Source organism: Octopus sinensis, linkage group LG5 (genome assembly GCF_006345805.1).
Source record: "Octopus sinensis linkage group LG5, ASM634580v1, whole genome shotgun sequence".
Lineage (NCBI taxonomy): Eukaryota > Metazoa > Mollusca > Cephalopoda > Octopoda > Octopodidae > Octopus > Octopus sinensis.
Genome location: NC_043001.1, coordinates 25,964,652 through 25,987,156, shown reverse-complemented (window position 1 = coordinate 25,987,156; position 22,505 = coordinate 25,964,652). Strand labels below are relative to the sequence as shown.

The 22,505-nt window shown below is 34.1% G+C and overlaps 1 protein-coding gene across 2 annotated transcripts in view; it reads left to right on the top strand.

Annotated features, from left to right (window-relative positions):
• The window catches only part of LOC115211608, a 481,864-nt gene that overhangs the window by 450,972 nt on the left and 8,387 nt on the right, over window positions 1-22,505 (top strand). For both annotated transcript variants that reach the window (XM_036503259.1, XM_029780201.2), the window contains exons 28-31: window positions 6,057-6,180; window positions 10,205-10,290; window positions 15,196-15,292; window positions 15,610-15,700. In XM_036503259.1, the coding sequence (XP_036359152.1) occupies window positions 6,057-6,180; window positions 10,205-10,290; window positions 15,196-15,292; window positions 15,610-15,700 (398 nt within the window). The remainder of the gene's footprint in view (window positions 1-6,056; window positions 6,181-10,204; window positions 10,291-15,195; window positions 15,293-15,609; window positions 15,701-22,505) is intronic.

Genomic DNA, 22,505 nt, shown 5'->3' with positions numbered 1-22,505 from the left:
CAGGTTTTGTATTCAGCAATTGCAAAGATGAATATTGCAACCCGTACTGTGAACACCAACTGGTTGGGATTGGTTATTCAGCCACATTGAATGATGATGAATAATTCTTATTAATTAAAACTACAAAATTATGATTGTTTTTTTTTTCTTTTTTTTTTTCTTTTCTTCTTTTCCTGTTCCATTTCAATAAAACAGCTCCCTTTACTTTGTTACGTATCAGAAATTAAACCACAGATGGGAAATTAAATATGGCTGGAGATAATGTTCTCTCAGTGGGTACAATCTGAAGTGATTCAAAACTTTCCCTGTCACAAAGTGTATAATTAATGTATAAGTATAATGCACTTAATGTATGATAGATATAAGTATTAATTAATACTTCATTTTAGGCAACTAACCTCTTGTGCACACATTCATTTCATTAATTTGCAAGCACATGGCTTAAAGGGTAAGTGGATGGAAATTATTCAATCAGTTAAAATGCCAAACTGAGTACTTCATTGTATTTAATTTAGGAGATCGCTATTTAAAGTGTTAACTACTTTGTTAGTTAAATTTGCCTTTCTGCAACCACTCCGTCCTACATTTATAACATGTACTTGTAATTTACTGCAAGCAGTTCATCAACTATAACTAAATGCCTTTAATTAGTATTGTGTGTAAATAATATTGATTTCCAATATAGGTGCAAGGTCACAAAAATTGAAGGAGAGATATAGTCATTTAAATTTACTTAACCAGTACTTGTTTTATCAACACCAAAAGATAAAAAATAAAGTTGAAATCAGAAGCTGAAGTGACACAATTAAATAGCATAAAGTATTTTGTCCATCATCATCGTCATCATTGTTTAATATCCCATGGGTGGGACGGTACTATGAGAGCTGGCCAAGCCAAATCCTGCACTAGACTATTGTGACTGTTTTGGCAGGATTTTTACAGCTGGATGCCCTTCCTAACACCAACCACTCAGCAGAATGGACTTAGTGCTTTTTACGTGGCACAAACACAGGCGAGGTCAGTTTTGGGAAGATTTTTACAGCTGGATACCCTTCTGAACACCAACCGCTTTACAGTGTGGACTGGGTGCTTTTAAGTGGCACTTGCACTGACAGGATCACCAAGTACTTGCCCAAACTAGCTATAGCTAGTGGTCCAATGCTGTAATTTTTCTATCAGGCACAAAGCCAAACATTTTTAGAGGAAGTGCATAATTTATGGCAGGATTTGGACTCAAAATGTAAAGAAACATAATTAACGGCTACAAGACATGTGGCCAACATTCAGCTGCTTCTGCCACCAGCACCTTTAGGAAAGTGGAAAACCTCATGAGATCCCAAGACTTTCATGAAAATTGAAGAAAGATCTTCAATGTGTACATCCTGTCAGTAATGACATACTGCTGTGAAACATGGGCTCTCAACACTACCATCAGGAACGCCCTCATTGTAACCCACTGGAAAATGGAACAAATCATGCTTGGAGGACAGAAAACCAATACCTGGATTCAAGAGTCAATGACATCATAAGAACATCAAGGAGAACAAATATAGATGGGCTAACCACATCATGCGACTGAAGGACAGCAAATAGACAACCAGGGTGATGGAGTGGACACCAAAGCAATGGACAAGACCAAAAGGCCAACCAAAGACTAGATGGTGAAATGATCTCACCTCCTACTAGCTGGGTCCTACATGGCCACAACTGGCAAGAGATAGACGGCAGTGGAAGGAGTCCAAGGTGGGATTCCTCCTTCAGTAGTGATGAAACCCTAGATAAGGTGGATAAGATAGTTAAGGATAAGAATCTATAGGTTGTCCCTTGTGTTGGATATTATTTTATTTATTCTTCGGGGCATAATCTTTAGGGAAATGTAGAAGTGTCCTACTCAAAGTCATATAGCAAATTTGAACTGCTTGCCATTTCAATATCTTATCTACTTTCACATTTACATTATAAAGCTACATTCTACTGCATTACATAATACTATATTGATAGAATTATTGCAAACACATAAAAGGATTTTAGTATTATTTTTAACTACAAATATCAATAAATTGATAAATACTTTTCAAATAAAGAATTTGAATAAATTCATGTTGCAATAAATATTTTATTTTATTGCATCTAAAATTGCTTGGTTTCCTCATCTCATAACTAGAGTAGCACATTTATAACTGCCTGTATATTGAAATAGCTCTGTGGTGTCATGAAAGACTGGATGTTTGGATTTGTTTGAACTATATTCCTAACACTGACATACTTGACTTATATGTCTGATTTCTTCCTCTCTTTCGAGATTTTCTGACAAGTTGTAATGCTTCTGAACACTGTATACAATAAGCTCATTATTATATTATGTTATTAGCACACCAGGCAAAATGCTTAGCAGCATTTTGTCTGTCATTACATTCTGAGTTCAAATTCCGCCGAGGTCAACTTTGCCTTTCATCCTTTCGGGGCCGATAAAATAAATACCAGTTGAACACTGGGATCAATGTAACTGACTTACTCCCTCCCACGAAATTGCTGGTCTTGTGCCAGAATTTGAAACTATTATTATAGTACGTTATATCATTATATATTAATTATCTCTAGACTGTTTTATTTCAGTTCAGCTTGAGCCTCTGCAATGTTAAAATACAATTTTCTTTTACCCGTTGAAATATGGTGAGAATTTAAGGGTACATTGTCCACCATCCAACCGTCTCAACCAGCCAATTTGAGAAATACAAAACCATTATTGTATCTCTTAATAAAACAAATGTTTTATAAGAAACATATATCTAACAAAATTTGTTTTTAGAAACTCTATCTTACTAATACTCAGTGGAGGCACATGATGTAGTGGTTAGGGTGTTGGGATCATGATTGTAAGATTGTGGATTCAATTCCTGGACCTGGTAATGCAGTATGTCCTTGAGCAAAATACTTCATTTAATGTTGCTCCAGTCCACTCAGCTGGTAGAAATGAGTAATCCTGCAACAGACCGGCATCCCATCCAGGGAGCAATATATATATCAGAGAAACCAGGAAACTGACCCTATGCTCCTTATGGAGCAATGTGGACTAACCATAACCACTAATAATTATAAATAATTATAGGCACAGGAGTGTGTGGTAAGTAGCTTGCTTACCAACCACATGATTCTGGGTTCATTCCCACTGCATGGCACTTTGGGCAAGTGTCTTCTACTATAGCCTTGGGCCGACCAAAGCCTTATGAGTGGATTCGGTAGACGGAAACTGAAAGAAGCCCGTCGTATATATGTATGTGTATGTCTGTGTTTGTCCCCCAACATTGTTTGACAACCAATGGTGGTGTGTTTATGTTCCCATAACTTAGCGGTTCGGCAAAACAGACCGATAGAATAAGTACTAGGCTTACAAAGAATAAGTTCTGGAGTCGTTTTGCTCGACTAAAGGCGGTGCTCCAGCATGGCTGCAGTCAAATGACTGAAACAAATAAAAGAGTAAAAAAGTAAATTGTTCATTGTATCTGTTTTGTATTACTCCCTTTCAAATATAATAGAATGTGCTCATTTCAAACTTATTCTATACATGTATCTCTTGTCCTCTCTTCAAATTCATTCTATCTTATTTTACAGGCCCTATATTAAATATTTTATCCTTATTAAATATTTTATCCTTTTGTCCTACTTCTTCCTACACTAGAATATTTTTTGGCTGAATATTTTTGAAATTGTAGCAGGACTTGCAACATATCTCTTCACACTTGTTAATTAGCAAGAAAAAAATGTATGTGATAAAAATACAAATGTCCTTCACCTCTTTGGCTAGTCAATAATAGTAAATCTTCATAAACACATTGTCACAAAACTTGCAGGACTAAATAAATCAATTATGATAATACGAGTTAGAAGAAAACGCATCCAATTTTCTTTCCAATGCAAGGTTGGCTCTGGTACAAGTTTCACTAAATAGCCTGTGTATATATTAGCATCACCATAATTTTAACATTCAGCTTTCCATGCTAACATGGATCAGATAAAATTCATTGAGGTAGGTTTTGTATAGCCTGATGCCCTTCCTGTCACTAAGCATCACTTGTTTTCAGCTGCAGTAATTATTCTCTTGGTTGTTTGAACACAAACAGTACAATGGCTAGTCATGGTTTCACAGGAAATTGCAAACAACACTTACTTGTATGGTTGTAGCAACCTATGTGTAATCTCAATCAGTAGCATATTAGTGTTGGTGAGCATGTTAATCTGAGCAAGATTAAGATGATTAGCAACTACTTGAAAAGTCTTCTAGTAATCTTTATTTGTTTATTCTAAAGTTGAGTTCTTCCCAGACTAATAAGATTGAGGCAGATGGTGTTCAGCTTGAATTTGTGCTGAGTGGCAACTGTGAGGAAAATTTGTTGAGATTGAGCAGGGGAGTTGGATAAGGAAATATCAGACAAAATGTTTAGTTTATGAATGAAAGACGATGACGACATCATCATCATCATCATCATCATCATCATCATCATCATTTAATGTCCATTTTCTATGCTGCTATGGGTTGGATGGTTTGATAAGAGCTGACAAGTCAAAAGATTGCCTCAAGCTCTATCTGCTTTGTCTTGGTTTCTATGGCCAGATGCCCTTCCTAACACCTACAACTTTACAAAGTGTAATGGTAATGGGTGCTTTTTGTGTAGCCCCAGTACCAGTGAGATCACTTAATAACTGAGGGGAGTAGTATTAGGGGAGGCTGCTATGTTTCAGGTGATGTCAGGTGATAAGGCAGCGAGCTGGCAGAATCGTTAGCACGCTGGGCGAAAAGCGTAGCCATATTTCATCTGCTGTTACGTTCTGAGTTCAAATTCCGCTGAGGTTGACTTTGCTTTTCATCCTTTCAGGGTCAATAAATTAAATACCAGTTACGCACTGGGGTCGATGTAATCAACTTAATACCTATGTCTGTCCTTGTTTGTCTCCTCTATGTTTGGCCCCTTGTGGGTAATAAAGAAATAGATGATGAGAGGTTAGAGTATGTATAGAGAGATTGGAATAGGTACCTTGCAGTAGAGAAGATATGTAGGTATCTCAGATGGAGGGAGAGAGAGAGAGAGATGATGACGATTTATAGGAAGGTTTCTTCAAGTTCCAAACGACATCAAACCTAGGAATGGATAAGGTGAGTGGGTGGGTAAATTCGCAAGACTCTGAAAGGACAGTTGGAGCAGGAAGGGTGAGGACTGTAGTGAGTGGACACAAGCAGAAGGAAAGACTGTGGCTAACAAAAGGAAGAGAAACAAGTCCACCAGGTGGTCTTGGGCTAAAACAGTATAAACTTGCTAATTCAGGGAAGTGGGAATAGAAGAAATAGTACACCTGTAGGCCAGTGGTTGTAACATTTGTTAAATAAACCTTGTTAATCAACTGGAAGATCTCATTTTGATGTGGTCAAGAATGTATATTTATGAACTGCACCATCCTTGAAATATGATCATTCTACCTAGGTGAATCAGACCTGGACTTTCTAAGAGGATTGGTAACTGTTCAGAATAAAGAGTTTAAGTGATATTCAACCATAAAGAAGATATTTTTGTTGCATCTTAAATAATAGTGTAAGATTTGTTGATTATTCTGAAAAGGAAAAAAGAAATCAAAAGTCTCTGTAATTGATGTGAAGAAAGGTGCAAAAGAAAAAATCCCAATGAAAATATGATTAAGTGAGCAAGAGAACCATCTAACACACGCATATAAAAACACACATATACACACACACAGATGATATATTTAGTAACTACCAGTAAATTTATGCTGAATCCATATATCAGAGTTTTCACATATCCCTGCATCACTACAAGTGTCTGTTGAGCCTTTTCATGTTTTCTCACACATACACATATATATATATGAATATATATATATATAAGGATCAATATACATATATATATATATATATATATATATATATATATATAGATACACACACACACACACACATATATATATATATTTATATATATGTATATAAATAAAGATATATATATATACACACACTCATACATATATACACACATACTCTGTTTCAGAAAGCCATTATCCAAGCTGCAACAATGTTAAAAGAATTCTATCCATACCATGTACTTCGACGTTTGCCAATATCTGAGCAAGAATTCTGGGAAAAACAACAGCTGGAGGTAAATGATTGGAAAGGTGAGTACCAGTTACTATGTTACCCTAAAGGGATACACTTGAGATTGATTTCTTGGTTTCATGTAACAGAGGAAACTTTAATCAATCAGGAGAAATATAACATAATGTTGTCGTCATTTTCTTTGTTGTCTTCCATGTTCTTTTCCTTCTTTTACTGCTGTTTTTTGTTATTCAGCTCCCTAGTTGTTTTTTCTTCTCTCCCTCCATGCCCCCTCTTCCTCCACCCCCCTTCACTATTCCTCCTCCGCTTTTCTTGCTTCTTCAAAGAAGGAGAGAAATACATTCATTCTTTATCAATTTTAAACAGCAGATGCTATTCTTTACTTTTTGATTTCAAATCTCACCAAATCAACATTGCTATTTTCCTCTCCAAGTTCAGCAACAGTGAAGATTTTCTGTCTATGTTTGAAGTCCAAAGCACATTGTGAATAAAAGACAGAAAATTGACGCAAAATGTGGACAAAACAATATATATATATATAATATATATATATATATATACATATATATATATATATAATATATATATATATATATATATATACATATATATATATATATATATATATTAGAAATTAGAAATATGTTACGAAAAGAAAATATAAAATACACGTGGAAATGTAAGGGTAAAATATGAAAAATCAACGAAAATGCATATTGCAAATAGAAAAAGGCTATTTATGACAGGTAACGACAAATATCTACATTTAGATTGACTGAATTAGTAATACGAGTCATAAAAGTCATTATTATGAGATGATTATAAGATGATAATAAAGTAAGAGAACAAAACGAACCAATGGTTTACGCAAAGCTATTCATCGTTTGAACAACACCAGTTAATACCTTATATATATATTGCAAATAATATATATATATATATATATATATCATATATATATATATATATTGCAAATAAGAAAATGGAGGAGAACAATAGTTGGTTCATCAACTTTAGGACATTAAAAATGTTAACTTATTTATTTATTAAACTGATAATTATAATAACATACATACATATAGCATATTTTTCTATGCATATAAGATAATTATATACCAGTAATTATTAAAAAACATGAATATAAATATAAATATATTTACTTTGATATGTATATATATGTATATATATATATATTTATTTTATAGAAGGAACTTCTACAGGACTAGAACTGTTTCATTCAAATGAAATCATCAGGAAGCTTCCTGATGATTTCATTTGAATGAAACAGTTCTAGTCCTGTAGAAGCTCCTTCTATAAAATAAATTAATTTACTCTGCTATGTATTGAGTACCTTATTTACTGTGGTAGCAATCCAATAAGTTATTTATATTATAATATAAAATAATATACTATGAATATAATATGATATTGTGTTATATTATTTTGTTTTTGGATTTGATTTGTAAGATTCTTTTTGTGAGTTCGTGTGTTGAAGCATATTTTGTTGTATTTGGGGAGAGTGATTCTCTTTTAGTGCCTTATTATTTAACACACTGTGTTAAATAATAAGGCACTAAAAAAGAATGACTCCCTCCAGACACAACAAAATATGTTATATTATAATATTATTAAATTATTGGGTTGTCATTTGTATCTCTATTTAATTCATTGTTTGCGATTTGCATTACACCCATTATTTATGTGGTATTCAACCAACGTACCAGTGAATTGTATGTTTTACACACCCCTTTGAAGGAATTTTTTCCTTTGTTTGTCACCTTATATATTTATATGTATTATTTAATGAACATAATATATATTTTTATGAACTATAATAGTTTCATGTGAGGAAAACAAACACAGACAGCATTTTATAAAACATCTGGTGCCTTTATGCAATCTTCAGTACTTTTTTTGTTGATCTTACCTTCACAGAATACTATACTATATATAGGTGTTATTTGAATATCTTTAGCTTACCTCTCACTCCTACAAAATTCAGGTTTAAAATCTCATCGAAAGTCCATGAGCTCTATTTATAATATTCACTGTTGTTGTTGAGACCAGCTATCCACATGAAAGTGTCAACCACTGATTCCATGCAACCATTCTAAAGAACTTCATAATGTGTCTGTTACGCACACACACACACATATAGATATAAATTGAATTAAATTCAGGTTTTAAAAAGTTATAATAAAGATAAGTATAAAGGTTACCATCAATAACCAACAACCATTTAATCAAGTGGAAAAGAGTTCATTGAGCAAATCTTTTTGATTCAATCATTCATGTACAATAGTTTTCATCAAAGAGGAGCAACTATTAAGCTGTCAGGTTTAATTTTATCATCATTAAAACCAGTTGACTTATGTTCTAACTTCCTTCATCCTTTCATAATCTACTACTCTGGCTGTTGCGAACTGATGGAGATAATGGTTTAAAATCAGACTATGTTGTTGATGGTTCATTGAAAAGTCAAAAGAAATGCAAGGAAATCAGTGTTCTTCAATGTCAGCTATAATTCTGGAAACAATATTAAAACTAAAGTGTAGGATTTATGGAAAATTAATCCTAAATTATGTGCTAAGTTCACTCTCTATATGATTGCAGCACTTTGAAAATGATTGAATAGTAGTTAGCTAAACTCTTACTGAATTGATATTAAATGTATTCGAAAGAAAATTTAGGACACAATTGTTTATATTGTAATATTGTATATTATATATAATAATATTATAATATTATATACAGTTCAAGACAACAAGCTAGCAGAATTGTTAGCATGCCAGGCAAAATGCTTAACAGCATTTCACCCTGTCCTTACATTCTGGGTTCAAATTCTGTTGAGATTGACTTTGCCTTCATCCTTTCAGATCGATAAGTACCAGTTGAACACTGGAGTCAATGGTCTTGACTTATATCCCCCCACCAAAAAAAATTGCTGGCCTTGTGCCAAAATTTGAAACCAATATTATAATAGTACTTATGGTTCAAGGTGGCAAACTGGTAGAATTGTTAGCATGCTAGACAAAATGCTTAGCAGTATTTCGTCTGTCTTTACATTCTGAGTTCAAATTCCACTGGAGTTGATAAAATAAGTACCAGTTGAACACTGAGGTTGATGTAATTGACTTATCTCCTTCCCTGAAATTATTGGTCTTGTGCCAAAATTTGAAATCAATATTATATATTATATGACATTATATTGGGTTGTCCGGAAAGTTTGTGCCGATTTTTAAAGGAAAGAAAAAGGTCAATAAATACTTGCCATTACATTTTTAATCAACCAAATATGAACCATTTTGTTGCACAATGCGTCTCCATCTTTCCTTTAACTTGAAAATACCCTCTTCCCAGAATTGAGGTGGTTTCATGGCAAAGAATTCATCAAGGTATCTTTTTACGTCATCCAAGGAATTGAAATTTTCACCATTAAGACCTGAATTAAGACAACATTAAGACCTGAATAAGTGGAAATCCGAAGGAGCAATATCTGGTGAATATGGAGGGTGGGGTAGCACATCCCAGCCAAGCTGCAGCAATTTTTGTCTGGTTCCCAAAGCATCAAGTGCCGAAAATGAACTTTCTTATCTTCCATTTTAAAGGGTTACAGAATTAACACAGGTTATAGGAACATAAACCTTCTTCTATGAAAAGATAGTTTAAACTGTGCTCTAAATGGAGGTGTAGTCAAATCCTATTTTATGGACTCAACCATGTTCTAAAATAAGTTGAAAGGCAAGCTACTATAAATCGGCACGAACTTTCCGGACAGCCCAATAATAAAGCATACTATATAGTCCTAATATTGATATTAAGCTCAACTTTTTTTTTAGAGATATTAACCAATGTCCACTGCTTCATATGCTTAACATACTAACAATGTTTCTCAGATCTTTATACCCACCATACTAACAAAGCTTTAATTAGTAAGACATTTTTCTTATATGAAATCAATCTGAAGCCAGGAAGCTAACTTTTATCATACATTTGTCATATAGATAAAAAGAATTACTAGTTTTTTTGAGTTTTTTTTATCTTTGTGTAAACACTTTTTTTTTATTTGATCTTATTTATCAGGTTTAGCTTGCAAGAAACTCACAGAAATTTTTTCAAAAAATTTCCTGGTTCCATTAGAAGAAACTGATAACCATTTTGAACTAAAGGTAAGACTATAGAAGAATAACTTATCTGATTAATCATCATCATTATCATCATCGTCATAATCATTTAATGTCTATTTTCCATGCTGGCATGAGTTGGGTAGTTTGACAGGGGCTAATAAGTCTGGAGGCTGCACTAGGCACCATTGTCTGTTCTGACATAGTTTCTACATCCTGATGCCCTTCTTAATGTCAACCACTTTACAGATTATACAGAGAAACACCAGTGCCAAAGCAGAAAAATATCAAATTACAATCCAGAACAGTGTTTTATAGCATTTTACTTCCTGTAGGTGCAGGCATGGCTGTGTGGTAAAAAGTTTGTTTCCCAACCATATGGTTTCAAGTTCAAAGCTTTTTGAGTGGATTTGGTAGACAGACACTGAAAGAAGCCCATTGTTTATTTGTGTGTGTGTGTATATGTATATATATATATATCACATGATCACGTGACCGACCAGACCATCAGATGTTGTTACACATCGCTGATCACAATGCGTTCGCATTGTTTTAGCCTTCGAATGACGCCACCCCGCTGGCTAAGCGAGCAGGCCAACAGAAGAAAGAGTGGGAGAAAGAGTGGTGAAAGAGTACAGCAGGGATCGCCACCACCCCCTGCCGGAGCCTCGTGGAGCTTTTTAGGTGTTCTCGCTCAATCAACACTCATAACGCCTGGTTTGGAATCAAAACTGTGATCCTATGACCACAAGTCCGTTGCCCTAACCACTGGGCCATTGCGCCTCCACCATATATATATATGTCTGTGTTTGTATGTATGTACTTTTGTATTTGTGTTTGTCCCCTCACCTCTTAACAACCAGCGTTGCTTTGTTTATGTCTCTGTAACTTAGCAGTTCAGTAAAAGTGATTCATACGATAAATACCGGACTTTAAAAAAAAATAATAAGTACAGGGTGTCGATTTGTTCAATCAAAACCCTTTAAGGCAGTGCCCCAGCATGACCACTGTTCACTGACTGAAGTTAGTAAGAGATAAATAAAAAAACACCTCCACTGCATTCAATGAGAAATACTCAGGTATTGAATTGAGCTGATTAATTCATCTTACCTGTTCAAATATTGAGTAAGGCTTACGCTTCTCCTGGTCCACTTTAAACCCGAGACTTAGAAATAAATTCAAGACAACCTAGTTTGCTACTGGAGCTCGAATAACACATATGCAAAGTATATGAGAGAAAGAGAAACAGGCAAGAGAGAGGAAGGTGCATGTGTGTGTGAGAGATAGTAATTTATCAAACTATTCTATTCTGTTGTCACAGAACAAAGTATTATTTTGATAAATGTCTTTGTTTCACATAAAAAACTATAAACATCACACTCTTCCAAATAGGCAGTGATTATGCCCATAGATAAAACACTTTGCCTTACATACTTTTCTCTAATGAGGTATTATTATTACTATTATTATTATTATTATTATTATTATATTATTATTATTATTATTATTATTATTATTATTTCTATTACATTATCATAATTCTCTCCAGTTTTGATGTTCTACTTGGTTATCTATGTCTCAGCTCCAGCTTCTTTCCTTAGAGAGGCAACACTTTCGTCATCACATGCATTGTTCCAAGTATTATAATAATAATAATAAGTATTATTATTGTTGTTGTTGTTGTTATCGTGCTTCCTGACAGTTGATACTATAAAGAACAATGACTGCTCAACATCATGCCCCTAAGTATGAAAATATACACTGTTAGATTTGTTGCAATATGTATGTATGTATATCATCATCATCATTATCATCATCATTTTAACATCCATTGTCCATGCTGGTATGGGTTAGACGGTTTGACCAGGGCTGGTAAACTGAGGGGCTACACACACACACACACACACACACACACACATATATATATATTCATGTGTGTGTGTGTGTATACATACATAGACGTCAAATGATGATGATGATATATATATATATATATATATATCATCATCATCATTGTTTAATGTCCAGTTTCCATGCTAGCATGGGCTGGACGATTTGACTGAGGACTGGCGAACCAGAGGCTGCACCAGGTTCCAATCTGATCTGGTAATTTTGGAGGGAAAATATGAATTCATTCGTCTATATGGATTTGGTTTGTGCTGACTATCTCCTGCTATCTCCGATGGCACGGGATCGGGATGCAAGAGGTAGGTAAATAGCATTTTCAAATCTAAAACTTAACGGAATGTTGTGCTGAAGACGGGAATGAGTTCTTCATAATTCTAACCCAGAAACGCGTCCACAGCTGACCGAAGACAGTTTGTTTTAATTTTCCTTCTTTTTGCATATGTGAGTTACAAGTAAATGTTATATGTGGAGCTATATTTGTAGAAAATAGGAATAAGCGGTTTTTGACTGCTATTTCTAAATTTTCGGTATGTGACTAAGCAACCTGTTGCTTAACCCTATTTATATATATATATATATAAATATATATATATATATATATATATATATATATATATATATATATATATATATTATATATATATATATGAAGGAGTATTAGAATTTGCTTGGAACATTGCAATGTCTGCAAAAGAGATGTTTGAAAAAAAGCCTTTGAGCAATGCATGTGAGGATTTAGATGAAATATGTTAGATGAAAGATGATGGCAATAAATGGAAACAAAGGGAAAAGATATTTGTATTACCTTACATAGGTTGTTTAATGATCCGATAACATTTTCAGAAAAATTCCCCATTACGAATAAAAGAAGGAATATATATCAAAGGATTTGGAGAAATGTATTGTTACTGGCAGGCCATTTTGCGTGTTGTGCCCAATGTGTGTGTATGTGTGTGTGTGTGTTTCTTTTGTTAACTAGTTGATATCTTACAACTTTACATTTGCTTCAATATATCCTTGTATTTCTTAAAAGCTATATATATGATAGAACTATGTGTATGGATATATATATATTATAATTTAGGGTATCTACAAGATACTGCCATGCTGAAAATAGCAGCCAAAATCTGACTCTAAAACCACATTAAATGTTCATGCAGCTATTTTCAGCATGGCGGTATCTCGTAGATACCCTAAAATATAATTTTAATAATAGTTATTACCTTTGAAGGTTTTTATTTCCATGCTGACTTGATAAGATCGCTATTTAATTTAAATTAACGATCTTATCCTTATTTATATATATATATAATTTTTAGCTACTATATATATATATATATATATATATATACACACATATATACACACACACATACACATATAGTAGATAAAAATTGTGGTAAGTATGTGTGTTTGAGTAAAAACAATGTGTTGAGTCACTTATACCCAAAAAGGATGGCTTAGGCATTCAAACAATGTACAGGGTGTGTGCAGGGGTGAAGGCAATATACTATACTAGCATTCTTGAAGCTGGCTTCTTAGTCTGGCTGTTGTCTAAAGGCTGAAACTAGAAAAAAAGACCCATCATCATTGTTTAACATTAGTTTTCCATGCTGCCATGGATTGGACAGTTTGACTGAAGGGACTAGCAAGCCAGTAGGCTGCACCAGGCTCCAATCTGATCTGGCAAGGTTTCTACAGCTGGATGCCCTTCCTAAAGCCAACCACTCCAAGAGTGTAGTGGGTGCTTTTTACGTGCCACTGGCATGGGAGCCAGTCAAGCGACTCTGGCATCAACCACATTTGGAGGGTGCTTTTTATGTGCCACCGGCACAAGAGCCAGTCGGAGGTAGAATATTATATGCAGGAAAACAGATTGATTAAAAATCTTAAGAGCCGCAGATCATCCTAACTTATTTTTGATATCTATACTGTTTGACCTATTTTAATTTACCACATCAACAAGATTTGTCAGAAGTGCATGACTGCACTGACTACTGCAAGATTTACAAGTGACTGGTTACAGTATTTCCAAAGTTACAATTATAGAATTTCACTATTGGATTGTTAAGATGTATAATATTGGTGTGATAGAATTGATCATAAATTTGTAGTTGCTCAGCTGAATGAAGATAAATATAAATTATTGCATATACGGATGTAGGCTTGGCTGTGTGTGTAAGAAGTTCAATTTGCAACCATCTGGTTTCTGCAGTGATCCCATTGCATGGCATGTCAAGCAAGTGCCTCCTACCAGAGCTTGGGTCAACCAAAAATTTATGTACAAAATTTGGTCAACAGAAACTATGAAAGTCTGCCATGTGTGTGTGTGTATGTGTATGTGTGTGTGAGAGAGAGAGAGAGAGCAAGAACTGGTGCATCAAATAAAAGTACTATGTTATATTTAATTACTCACCTTTACATATTGTGCAGACATGTAGCCTAGTGTTTGGGGTTCATGATTATAAGCCTGCAAATTTGATCCCTGGGTTGAGTTATGCCTTGTGTCCTTAAGCAAGGCATATCATTTCACGTTACTGCAGTCTACTCAACTGTAAATAAATTAGTACTAGCCTAGAGATGGTGCAGCTCTTTTCCACCAGCTTTCACATCTTCAATATTTGTGACTGAAAAGGCTGAAAGGATGTCCATCTCTGCTCATGAGTGCAAAAACACTTAAAATAATTCATAAAAACATGGTACATATTACCAAATCATACTTGCTTATGAGTTATGATCTTACCTTTAACCAAAATTGACTTTGCCTTTCATCCCTTATAACATCTATAAAATAAGTACTAAAGTGCAAGAATTGATATGAAGAATATGAAGTTATCCACTCAAGAAATTCCTCCCTGTCATTTTAGCAGCCCTGTATTTTCCTTTTAACTATACAAACTCAAAAGGTAATACAAATGGGTTTTCAAATATTTGGATAATTTTTACATATCCTATGTGTCTACCATTTCTAATATTTCCTGAATGTGTCTACCATTACTAATATTTCCTGAATCACAAAACTTAAATCCGGTCTTTTCACAGGTGGAACACCTCAACTTTGAACGATATACAGACATGCTTAAATACGCTGAGTTTCATGATGACTTGGATGAAATCACCCAAATGCACATTCCTGCTGGTCTGAAATGATTTTGATTTTAAAAAATCTTTTTATTGCTACATTTTATTGAATTAGAATTAAAATATTTTTTGTACGGTATATTAAATTTGAGAAAGATATTTCCTATTTTGAGTTTATTCAAAGAAGCAATATTAAATATCAAAAACAAAACTTATCATCTCCTATATTTTTAACCTTAAAAAATACTGCAGTCATACATTATGTAATTTAAAATGAGATATTCATTATTCATATATTTTTTTAGATCAATGGTTACCGAAATCATTTTCATTTATATATTAGCAATTTTCTATAAAATAAACATTTATTTTTAGCTGATGTGAGTATACGGCCTCCCTTTTTGGATTGCGGAATCTTTAACCCCAATCAACATTTAATTCCAACAGCCCGGTGGGATACTCCCAGGTAATAATATTGATTGATTTTTTACATCTTACATTTTATCTTTTTTTTTCTCATTGAGGAATTTTGTAACTTTTTTTTATTATCATTATGAAAAAGTTAGAAAAGGAGAGTAAATGGTGTACATGAAGTCATATAGTAATGCTGATGGTATAATTGTACTCTTTGCTTACTCATTCCGTTTACCCATTACTGTTCATCAGATAGTTAACCTGCAATAGATCAACATCTTATCCAAAGAACAACTGTCCTGATTAATTTTAGATTCAGATAAATATCAACTTTATAAATCATTATAATTTGTAGAAGACATAATTTTGGCTATTAATTTTTTTTAATAGAAATTTTTTATACCGTATTCATTTGTGTATATTATGCATTTTTTTCCCCAAAATTTTAAACTTAAATTTTAGGAGGTTTCTTTATACATGAGAAGTAAATGTTACCCATCTTTTCCCCTCTTTATGTGGACTATGTGTGGCTATGTTACACGACCAGAAATAAGTTATATCTATTGTCAAAGCTAACTGGTGTGTAGTGAAGAGAAAAGATCACTACATTAGTGTTTTATTTTTCTATGATGATGATAATATACTCTTTACTCTTTTACTTGCTTCAGTCATTTGACTATTGCCATGCTGGAGCACTGCCATTAGTCAAGCAAATCAACCCTAGGACTTATTCTTTGTAAGCCTAGTACTTATTCTATCGGTCTAACTGCTAAGTTACGGGGACATAAACACACCAGCATCGGTTGTCAATCGATGTTGGGGGGACAAACATATACACATGCACATACACACACACACACACATATATACATATATATGACGGGCTTCTTTCGGTTTCCATCTACCAAATCCACTCACAAAGCTTTGGTCGGCCTGAGACTATAGTAGAAGACACTTGCCCAAGGTGCCACACAGTGGGACTAAGCTCGGAACCATGTGGCTGGTAAGCAAGCTACTTACCACACAGCCACTACTACATATTAATGTTCTTAATATTCCATAAGTACAAGGTGGCAAACTGATGGAATTATTAGCATGCTGGGCAAATGCGTAGTGGCATTTCATCCATCTTCATGTTCTGAGTTCAAATGCCATCAACATCAAATTTGCCTGTCATCCTTTTGGGTTCAATAAAATAAGTACCAGTTGAACATTGGGGGGGGGGGGATCTAATTAACTTAACCCCTCCCTGAAAGCACTGACCTTGTACCAAAATTTGAAATCAATATTTCATAAGTATGCCCTCATCAGAAATCATACTGTTAAATGTCCAACTAAATGCAGCAAAATTTTGCTCATAATTATTAGTATGAAGTGATCAGAAAATAAAATTGACATTGAGAGCATTGAAGCACTTTATCTTTAATCTAGATAGAAATTCATACTATAAAGTTCCATAAAATTACATATGAAACACCGAATGGAGCATTTAAAATGTTTTTCACTTCCTGAAAATTTAAAATTCTCTTTTATGAAATATTTTTAAGATGACCTTTGAGGATCACAAAGGAAAGGTTAGGCAAAATATGTGAGGTGATGCCAATGAAAATATAAAAAAGAAGATGTATTACCCTACATAGGTTGTTTAATGCTTCTATTATATTTCAGAGAAATCATCTCTTTATCAAATATAAGACTGAAAAAAAAAATAATCCAAGTGTTCAGAGATAAAGTGTTTTCATCTGCCAAAAATATTTTTGTCAGATCTTGAATGTTAGCTGTTTGAAACAAAAGCTTGGAAACTGTATTACAAGAAAATAAGTAAATAAAATAAATAAATAGTAATAATAATAATAATAATAATAATAATATAGAGGTGTCATCATGTACATTGTTTTGTCTTGGTATAAAAGATGGGCTACAGCAAATATTCTGCTCAATACCACAGATTTGCTTGTCAGTTGCTTGACCTTAACCAGTTGAGCATGTCCCTTGGTGGCTGATGGTATACGCAACTCTGATCACAAGCAGAAGTAGTGAGGGAACATCATAGCCATGTGTTGAGAGGAATTCTTTGGGGTTTGGATAATTCACCCTTGGAAACATAGGTATTTCATTTATCAAACAAACCTTATTCAAGGACCTTTTGAACGGGATGGGTTACTTGACCTGAAGAAAATTCAAACTGAGCCCCACCTGCAAGGTCATGCGTTGTTTATCTTGATATGAGATCACTATGTCATGCACATGTGGTTGTGAATCATGTGCCTGGTGTGCCCTTATCAGACGGGTAGTCATGGTAGGTATACTGGCTTCGTATATTTTACCCCAGTGTCACTTTGATGGCATGCACTGCTCTCTCACTCAATAATAATAATAATAATAATAATAATAGTATGAGATCACCATATCATGCACATATATTTGTGATTCATGTGCCTCGTGTACCCTTATCAGATGGGTATTCATGATGAGTATACTGGACTTCAATATATTTGTACCCCAGTGTCACTTTGATGGCATGCATTGTTCTCTCATTCAATAATGATAATTCTTTCTACTAAAGGCACAAGGCCTGAAATTTAGGGGAAGGAGACTAGTTGATTATATCAGCCCTAGTGTTTCACTGGTACTTAATTTATCAACCCCAAAAGGATGAAAGGTAAAGTCAACCTTGAGAGAATTTGATGTCAGAACATAGAGATGGATGCTTAGTAATAAAAATAAAATTGGGAGCATTTTAGGAAACCCACAGTTAATAAATACTTTGTTCTCCTGTGACAACACAACCGTGTGTGCCTCACTGTAATAACTGAACAGTAAAATTCAGCAAAACTTTAAGTACTGTTGTTATCAAAATCAAGTTGATTTTCTAGAAAAAAAACATGATCCTTTGATATTCAGAATGATGACTTTACAACAGAGGCACTTTCACAGCCTACACTAGTAAAGTTCAAAGGGCACTTACAATTTGTTTTTTAATGATGTTTGAACTTTCTAAACATTATAATACTAGAGAAAAGTCAGTTGAGAAAGATGTTTTTTTCTGGAATTTCATTACCCATAATTAGTGGTGTACAGTATATTCAAGTGTGTCATATACACGGATAAATATAGTATTTAACCCTTTAACATTCAGATTACTGTCAAATGTTATGCTTATTTATTCACACTGTTTTGAAGTAAATCATGCATTATCTCATAGCTTTCAGATTCCAATGATGTGATTGTTTATTTTTAGAATGATATTATAGGCTGGGTGTATGTAGGAGGCTGAATGTGGCCAGAAAGCAAGGTTCACTATTTAGGACAGATATGGTTGCTTCAAATACTAAAGGGTTAAAATAAATTATTCCAAAGTCTTCTATTTTCTAAAATACAGCCACTTTTCTAACTACTACTTATGATACCAACCTGCCTGAGATTGACCCTAGCTCTGTGATATAAATTGCTTGTCTTAAAGTGATCTGAATTAAAATCTTCCTTTAATTTTTAATTTGTCATTCACCAATTTTATCATCATCATCATTTAACGTCCACTTTCCATGCTGGCATGGGTTGGACAGTTTGATAGGAGTTGGCCAGCTGCAGAGCTGTCCAGACTTTTCTGTTGTGGCCGGTTTCTACAGCTGGATGCTCTTCCAAACACCAGCCACTTTACAGAGTGTGCTGGGTGCCTTTACATGCCACCGGCATGGGTGCATTTACGCAGCACCAGCCTGAGTGCTTTAACATGGCACCAACACCTATTTCTTTACTACCCACAAGGGGCTAAACACAGAGGAGACAAACAAGGACAGATTACATCGACCCCAGTGCATAACTGGTACTTAATTTATCAACCCCAAAAGGAGGAAAGGCAAAATCGACCTCGGCGGAATTTGAACTCAGAATGTAACGGCGGACGAAATACCGCTAAGCATTTCGCCTGGCGTGCTAACAATTCTGCCAGCTCGCCACCATCCTGTTAAGGATAAGCCTGATGATGATGTATGAATGGCAGCAATCTTATTTGGTTTGATGCATCTTCTCAAGTACAGCAAATCACCACAACTCCCGGCCCCTTGACATTTCCTCAGTGAGGCCCAGCATCTGAAGATCCTTTCTCACCACTTCATCCCACACCTTCCTGGGTCTACCCCTTCCACAGGTTACCTCTACAGCTTAATAACGACAAAGCTATTTTACTAAATTCTTCATTACTTTCAGCATTTAATGTAACAAACATAATGCATTTCAGCAGAAATATGGTACCAAAAGGGTTAATTATTGTTTCTGAAGAAACAGTTAGTAACAAGACTCTTTATTTTAGACTGATGTATACAGACACATAAACTAGGTAAAAAATTGATATTCTAATTATGTTGTAATTACAATCTTAATTAAGTTATAAATATGACAGCAATGTTAAAACATAAAATGAAAGAAACTAACAGTTTCAGACATCATTTAAATCAGTGGTTGTTATTAGTGTCTGCATCTATTTTCTCTTTTACTCTTTTACTTGTTTCAGTCATTTGACTGCAGCCATGCTGGAGCACCACCTTTAGTCGAGCGAATCAACCCCGGGACTTATTCTTTGTAAGCCTGGTACTTATTCTACCAGTCTGTTTTGCCGAACTGCTAAGTTATGGGGACGTGAACACACCAGCATCAGTTGTCAAGCGATGTTGGCGGGAACAAACACAGACACACAAACACATACACGCATATATATATATATACATATATACGATAGGCTTCTTTCAGTTTCCGTCTACCAAATCCACTCACAAGGCTTTGGTCAGCCTGAGGCTAGAGTAGAAGACACTTGCCCAAGGTGCCACACAGCAGGACTGAACCCGGAACCATGTGGCTGGTAAGCAAGCTGCTTACCACACAGCCACTTCTGTGCCTATTGTTGGAAAATTTTCATAAATTTCATATTAATTTATGTGCCAAACACCAGCTTAATAATGACAGTTATTTTTACTTAAGGTATAGCTATGGTGATTAAGGGGCTCACTTTGTGTCCACATGATTTAGGGTTCTGTCTCGCTGTGCAGTACCTTGGGCAAGTGTCTTCTACTATGCTCTGATCTGACTAATACATTGCGAATAAACTTGATAGATAGAAATTATGTGGAAGCCTAACATATATGTGTGAGTATGTATATGTGTTTCTCACACACACACACACACACACACTGCTTGACAACAAGTGTTAGTTTGTTTACATCTTCCCAACTTATTGGTTTGGTAAAAAGAAAGACCAATAGAATAAGTACTAAATTTAAGAAAATAAGTACCTATGTTTTTTTTTGTTTTTTTTTTACTAAAATTCTTTGTGGTAATGCCCCAGCTTGGTTACAGTCCAACAACTGAAACAAGTAAAGCATAAAAGATACAAGGTTATTTTAAAAATTAATTAAAATGAACGCAGTGTATTTCAACAGAATTATAGTAACAAAAGGGTTTAGCTGAAAATTATTTTTCAACAGAAAGTTTTAATACTTATATGTGTGCGCATACATACATACACACACACACACACACACACACATATATAATTCTTTGAAGAAAATCACAGGAATATTTCTTCTTGCTTCTCCTTTGTAGAGCTAAGCAAGACATATCAAAGTTCAATAAAACTTCCAAGAATAATAGTGATCAATAACTTACATGATCAACATCAATAGCACCGACTAATACTTTGAAGTTTGAATAAAGATCAGTAATATCTTGCAGGTGTAGAACTATTTAATGTCAACTTGACATCCAAAGAATAAGAAAAGATTTGAAAATATATTGTTACCTTCAACAGTAGTTACATATTCATTTTTTAAATTTGTTTGTTTATTTATCACATGAACTATGATTGCAAAGGATCTGTAACGTTTGGTGTAAAGAATGAATTTCGTAAAGATAGCTGGATGTATGGTTTTAAGCTGATGTGGAATGTTGAGTAGAAAGAAGTTTTAAAAAATGGTAGGATGTTAAATGTATTGGCACAGGTGAATGTAGAAGAAGGAGAGAAAAAAGGAGAGAAAGAGGGAGAGATCAGAGCAGTATGGACAGGTAATGCATGCATATGATACACTCTGAGTGTGTATTTGTGGTGTATATGCAGCATTGGTACTGTGAAAGACTTGGGGAAGAAGTCAGATAAGAAAACAAACAGTAAACCTCAGAGATGACACAGGATGAAAATACTTGAGAAAATGATGTATGGCAAAGCTGTCTGACTGATTCCTTGGAAAATCATTTGTTAAAAATGGTGGTGGTAGTGGTGCTCATGTTGGTGATGATGAAAATCATGATGGTAGCAGTGATTATAAAAACAGAAAGTTTCTTTTTGGTGGGGGGTAGCAACATATGTTAAAGGAAATTAATTTCTGTAGTGCAAATATTTATCAATGGAACTACAATATTCACAACAGTGAAGTGTTTTTTAACCAATAATCAAATAAGAATTTGTATACATATGTGAATGACTGTATGTTTGTAAAAACAGACAGTGATAAAATTTAAAAAAAGAAAAAGCTTATTCAAAGCACTGTTTATTTAACAGATATCTTTCTAATATCCTTTATAAAAGGACAGGTTGTTATACATCTTATATTTATTCCCAAACTTTTCGTTATTAGATGGAGGATAGGAAATTTGACTCTTTTATAAGATTTGAACATATCTTCTTTCTTGGAATAAAAGTTTGCTACATCAGTAATGACATATAAATCAGTACTTTGAATATTTATTTTTGTCCATGTTGACAAGAGTTGAACAATTTTGATGTACAGAATATCACCAATCATCTTGGCTTTTCGTTATTTCATGTGAATAAATGAAAATTCTATACATATCAGCAAATTGAAAGA